The sequence below is a fragment of the Crocuta crocuta genome, unplaced genomic scaffold, assembly GCF_008692635.1.
Source record: "Crocuta crocuta isolate KB4526 unplaced genomic scaffold, BGI_CrCroc_1.0 scaffold10, whole genome shotgun sequence".
Classification (NCBI taxonomy): Eukaryota; Metazoa; Chordata; class Mammalia; order Carnivora; family Hyaenidae; genus Crocuta; species Crocuta crocuta.
This window is the reverse complement of record NW_027527551.1, coordinates 4714962-4721093: the sequence shown is the minus strand read 5'-3', so window position 1 is coordinate 4721093 and position 6132 is coordinate 4714962. Positions and strand designations below refer to the sequence as shown.

General features: G+C 41.0%; 1 protein-coding gene across 1 annotated transcript in view; it reads left to right on the top strand.

Annotated features, from left to right (window-relative positions):
- ARMH4 (armadillo like helical domain containing 4) overlaps positions 1–5673 on the top strand; it is a 103773-nt gene extending 98100 nt beyond the window's left edge. The window contains exons 6-7 of the mRNA XM_077769395.1: positions 4502–4636; positions 4874–5673. Coding sequence (XP_077625521.1) covers positions 4502–4636; positions 4874–4942 — 204 coding nt within the window. The 3' untranslated portion in view covers positions 4943–5673. The remainder of the gene's footprint in view (positions 1–4501; positions 4637–4873) is intronic.
- The last annotated feature ends 459 nt before the right edge of the window (positions 5674–6132 follow it).

The following is a 6132-nucleotide window of genomic DNA, read 5'->3' as shown; positions in this document are numbered from 1 at the left end:
CATGATAATGGCTTAACCAAGACAAAGATTGTTTCTCATTTATGAATCTGGAGGTAGCAGTCTAGGGTTAATGGGAAGCAACATTGTGACAGGGGCTCAGGCTCCTTGTATTTGATGCTCCAGCATTTGTGGACCTTCATTCCCAAGGTCACCTCATGGTCCTGGATGGCAGTTCCAACTTCACTAGGTCCATATTCTAGTCAGAGGGAGTAGGAAAAGGGAAGGCAAAGAGACCTCCCCCCAGTTAAAAGGGAGGATGAAGGCGCTCTTATTCTTAAAAAGTGGGGGATAAAGGCTGTGCTCCCCTCTTAAAGAGCATGGCCTGGAAGTTGCACCTGCCACTAGCATATTATCTTCTTAGTGAGATTTATCACATGGTCACAGCCAGCTGCACAGAAGGCAGGGAGAAGTGATTGTTACCCAGCCTGAATGGGAGGTTCTACTGCTCTGGAAGAAGAGGTGAATGAGGATTGAGGGACAGCCCTGTACTCATTCCATCATCACTTTCTTTCTGGTTACATGTCCAAGGTGGTGATGCTCGTTAGGCAAATCCTAACTTGGCTACCTGTGGATATATCTTTTCAGCATCTAAACTTCTTCTCAAAATTGGAGAATCATAACAATTACAGTAACATAATAAAGGCCAGCTCTGTTGTTATGTCACCAAGATCATTCTATTCCTTTTAGCTTTAGGAAGTAATCTGGAAAATGGGTGACCGGGAGTATACTGCACAACACTGATTCTCATGTGTGGTCCGGACCCACAGCATCAGCTCACCTGGGACCTTGCTAGAAATGCAACTCTTGGGTCCCGCCCTACACATACTGAGTCAGAAACTCTGGGAACCGGGCCCAACAATCTGTTTTAACAAGTCTTGCAGGGGATTCTGGCACATGCTGAAGTTTGAGAACCACTGTTGCAAAGCAATATAAGGGCACTATCTTAATTCAGCAGATTTTAGGCAGTACAGCATGTCATTTGGTTTTCTTATACCTTTCTTGAAAACAGATGTTTCTGAATAAATACATTATCCTATGGAGGAATACTTTCTTATGAAAGTATTTCTCTTTTTATGTTCTTATGAACAAAGTAAAAACAAAGTAAACAAAACCCCAAAACAAACGCAAACTAAAAACAACTATGTCTAGTAATAATTTAAAAAATGTAAAACTTACTTTTTATTTGGAGCTATTTACAAAAAAAAAAGATACAAGAATAAGTACAAAGAATGCCCCTTTACCTTTTACCCAGATGCACTTGTTTTTAACATTTTATCTCATTTACTGGTCTGTCCCCCCATTTCTGCCTCTTTTTCTTCTGAACCATTTGAGGAAGAGTTGCATATACCATGGTGCTTTGACTCCAAATACTTTAGTGTGTATTTTCTTTGAGTGGGAATATTCTGTAAGCAAATGCAGTACAGTTATCAGCTTGGGTGTATTTAACATTGATACAGTACTTTTTATCAAATCTGGCATCCATATTTCAGTTTTTTCAACATACTCAAAATACCTTTCTTTTTTTAATGTTTATTTACTTTTGAGAGAGAGAAGAGCACAAGCAGGATAGAGGCAGAGAGACACACACACACACACACAGAATCTGAAGCAGGCTCCAGGCTCTGAGCTGTCAGCACAGAACCTGATGCGGGGCTTGAACCCACGAGCTGCGAGATCATGACCTGAGCTGAAGTCAGATGTTTTAAACGACTGAGCCACCCAGGTACCCCTCAAAGTACCTTTCTAAAAGCATTTTTCTTCACCAGTACAGGACCTAGTCTAGGGTCATGCAACTCATTTTGATTGTCATGATTTGTTAGTTTTTATAGTCTGGAACATTTTTATAGCCATCTTTTATCTTTCACAACACTGACATTTAAAAAACTATAGACTTTTTAAAAAACATTTATTTATTTATTTTTGAGAGACAGAGAGAGAGAGAGAGAGAGAGTGGGGGGGGAAGGGCAGAGAGAGAGGAAGACAGAGAATCATGCAAGCTCTTCGCTCAGTGCAGAACCTGATGTGAGGCTCGAACTCACGAACCATGAGATCATGACCTGAGCATAAATCAAGAGTTGGACACTTAACCGATTGAGCTGCCCAGGTGCCCCAAAAGAATAGAGACTTTTTAAAAAATATATAATAGTCTTCATTTTAGGTGGATTGGATGTTTCCTCATGATTAAATTCAAGTTCTGCATTCTCAGTTGGAATATACGCAGGTGCAGTGTGTCCTTCTTAATGTGTTACATGTGGAGCTTCATGTACATCCAATGTTTTGAACAGAGAAGAGGTAAGGGGCAGGATTTAGAACTTAAAAGATATGTACACGTATCTTACTTGTTTTCATTTGTGCAGGAAACAAGTCATGGGCGAGTTAGGAAGTTTCTTCTCCATTAGTCTGATTTTGAAGAGGAATGGTTGAAATACACTTGAAGAGGAGAAGTTACTTTGATCCCATCTTGTAATTTCAAAGCACAGGCAAATGTTTCACACACACACGCGCGCACACACACACACACACACCCATGAGGGGACAAAAGAGAGGAGAGAGAGAGATATGAGTTGAGTTTTGGTGAAATCTAGATGATTTAAAGTTCTAGAAACAAGAAGTCTAAATGTGTAAATAAGAATTATGGGAAAGAGTGACACTTTTTAGAATCTTCATGCTATTGGTGTGAGGTGAAGTCACATAGTATGAGGAGACCCACACAGAGAATGGTCAAGCTGAGCTTCCAAAAGCTCAAACATCATCGTTTGAATGCACATCATCCTCTTAGAGTCTAATCTATGGGGCTTAAATGGTCGTATTTCAATATGTACATACATTTCTATGCATTGGGAATGGTGGTTTTAAAACGATACACTCACACTTCTTGTGAGAGTACCAAAACTTTGCTCTTGTCTGGCATTTTCCCACATGGAAAATGACAGTTTTTATAAGCTTTATGTAGATCTGGAAGAACTTGAGAAAAAGTTTGGGTTTCTGCAAAGCATATTAATGTGTTGAAAAGTGACTGGGCTTTGTTTCTTGGAGAAAAACACTTAGTAGGCTGATGAACAATGCTATTGTTCTCCAATTAATGGAAAAATTTCCATATTCTGCTCTAACACAAGAGTCTGGAAATGAGAACCAGCGGTTGAGCTGGCTAGGTGCAGGAGGGAGCTGCAGTTTTATACGGTCTTGTGTGTTCCTTTGATGTACTTTTGGAAATGTTGGGAAAGCATCACAGCCTGCATACTTCAGCACTTTTTTAGAAAACTTTTCTTCTCTGTCCCTCTCTGATTTTGGCTCATTCCAAAAGGTACTAGAAATAGTTTGTGCTATAATAGAAAGTTTAGAAATAGTCAAGTAAATGAACAGACTCAAGCCCCTCCCCCCCAATAATGCCTATCTAAAGTTCAAAAATTTTAATTTTTTATATATTTTGTCTGGGTGGGCCTCTAGAAGGGGGCCTTCTTGGAAGACAAACCAGCACCGCGTTTTTCAATGAAAGCACTCTAGGTAAGTTACATAATGCTTAGGCCAATACATATTGGCCAAGATGCAGAGAGTACTGTTAGTAGCTACTCACCCGAGCCCAGAGATGTGTGGACATCACACTGCTCTCTTAGGAGCAACATATTCGTAGTGACACCTTGGGGACATTGGAGACACATCAGCTACCAGATACCTCCAGGCTCTTTGGAAGGTGTCAGTGTGGTTGGCAGTGATCTTTGTACCCTTCTCTGCCACTTCCTTTCTTTGAGGCCGGGGATGCTCAGAATTCCCTCCCAAGCCCCAACTTTGGTCTTGTCTCTTGAGCAGATTTTTCCTTTCATATAAATCCCACTTTACGTGCACACCCTCTCCCCTCCTTGTCTTTCCTGTCTGTGCCCCAACATCTAGCATCCTCCATCTTCCTTCTCTTACTATAATGCAGCTGAGGTCGTGAGAGAGCAGCCACCAATGTCAAGGCCCTCCCTTTGCCCCCCAAGAAGCACAGTATTCCAGAGGGCACTTCAGCCCCCTTGGAACTTGTCTCAGGCTGATATTTCCAATTTATAGCATTTTAATAGTCCTGGTGTTCTGGGAAGCTTACTTCATCCGTCTCTAATACAAATTATATTTCTGCCACCAAAACCTGATGTTGATAAATGTACATGAGGACATGGCTGGTAGAGCCTCTAGGTCTGGGTGATTTATTTCAATANCAAATTATATTTCTGCCACCAAAACCTGATGTTGATAAATGTACATGGTACATTTAGAGGCTGGTAGAGCCTCTAGGTCTGGGTGATTTATTTCAATTCTTCTTCTAAATACTTGACTTTCCAAAAATAGTCATATCTTTCTCTCTGTTGCCTCCTCCCGTAAAGTACCTTTATTCTAGGTGCTATTTGATAGCAAAGCAGATAGGAGAATTCCAGGTGTTTAAGAACCTGCTGCCATCCAGCAAAAATGAGAAACCCAGGGCAGTGGTCCATTCAGCATCCTAATGCGTGTTTCCTTTTCTGTGCAGGCTGGTTACATGTCTGGGATGCTGGTTCCCGTAGGGGTTGGGATAGCTGGAGCCTTGTTCATCTTGGGAGCACTCTACAGCATTAAGGTTATGAATCGGCGAAGGAGAAATGGCTTCAAAAGGCATAAGAGAAAGGTACGGAACCAACAACAGCAAAACCTAATCAGCTTCCGAACATTCTTCGCTTTTCTAATTTGCTTATTAAAGCACACGGGGCTTAATGATGCGTGAATGGTACTGACATGCCCAGTGGTTTGGATTAGCTGCCTGCAGCTGCTGCTTTGTGTGTCAGTGTGTCTTTTAAAGGGGCCTGTTTCTCAGTTTTGCTCTGCAGCAGAAAGGGTTTAATGCTTTTCTGTTTTCTTTCTCCAGCAGAGAGAATTCAACAGCATGCAAGATCGAGTAATGCTCTTAGCCGACAGCTCGGAAGATGAATTTTGAATTGGATGGGAGTTTAATTGGGATATTCGACTGCATTATCATTTTATTTTTTATTTCGGGGCAAAAAAAAAAAAAAAAGAACAGCATCCTGCCACATTGTTACTGTCAGGCCATCAGTCTTACTATCTTCTGGGCAGTAGATTTTGTACTGAGCAGAAAAGGCATGCTGTATACTTAATGTAATAGGCAGTGTTTGTTTTTATTCTGTAGTGAATTTTCCGTGATCATAGGCTCCAATTTATCAATATGCACTGTTCATGTTGTTCACCGGGAGTTGCTAGGTAAACAATTTGTATTTTTCCAAAAGACCTTTTCCTTGGTTTACCTGCACTAAGTATAACGATTTGCTGCCAAGGCACGTTGACTGTGAAATAGAAATCTTAACAAAGAGTAACTTGTGATGACTGCATTCTGCCTACTTGAAGCTACAGGCTTCTGGGCCACGGTACATCCTCTATTCATATCAAGAGCAGCATCAAGTTAGAATGAAATCTTCTTTTGGTCAAGAAGACTTCTCGGTGCATTAGGATTGTGTCTAGATTTGTAGGTACCTTGTGTTACATACTCCAGTCTCCCAGTTTTATTATTTTTCATCTTCTGTTTTATTCTCATTCTTGACAGGAAAAAAAAAGCACGAGAAATAATACGTTAAATTGAGTCTCGGTCTTAAGGCAAACTTGCTTTCTGAAATAGTGTAATTGAGCCCACAGACCTATCAATAGATTCTTACATGTTTAGCCTTAAGAGATGTTCTTTATTTGTGTATCATTTGATGTTGCAAGAAGAAATAAGGAAGGAATCAGGAAGAAAATGAGGGCTGGTAAGCTCTCAGAGCATTTATCTCTGCCATTTGGCTCCGTGCTTGTGTGGCCACTATTGTGAATTATTCAGAGCACTGTTTTTCTCCTTCTAGGGTCCTGGCCATGGAATGGTTGGGCCAGTGCTGGTTCTTGCTTGGCTTTATTAGACAACAGACATCTTGTGGTGGATGCAGGCTCTCTGATCAGAATCCTGGCACATGATGGAGCTTTTGAAAACCCATCCTGCCTCACGGCATCCCCTTTTGGGGATGTTGCCCCATGTTAGATTATTCCTCATTTCTTTTGCAATGTAAATCCTTACCCTGTCTTTTACATCTGGGTATCTGGGACTTCAGTAAGTCAAGATTTTAGGGAAAGACTTGGCTCATC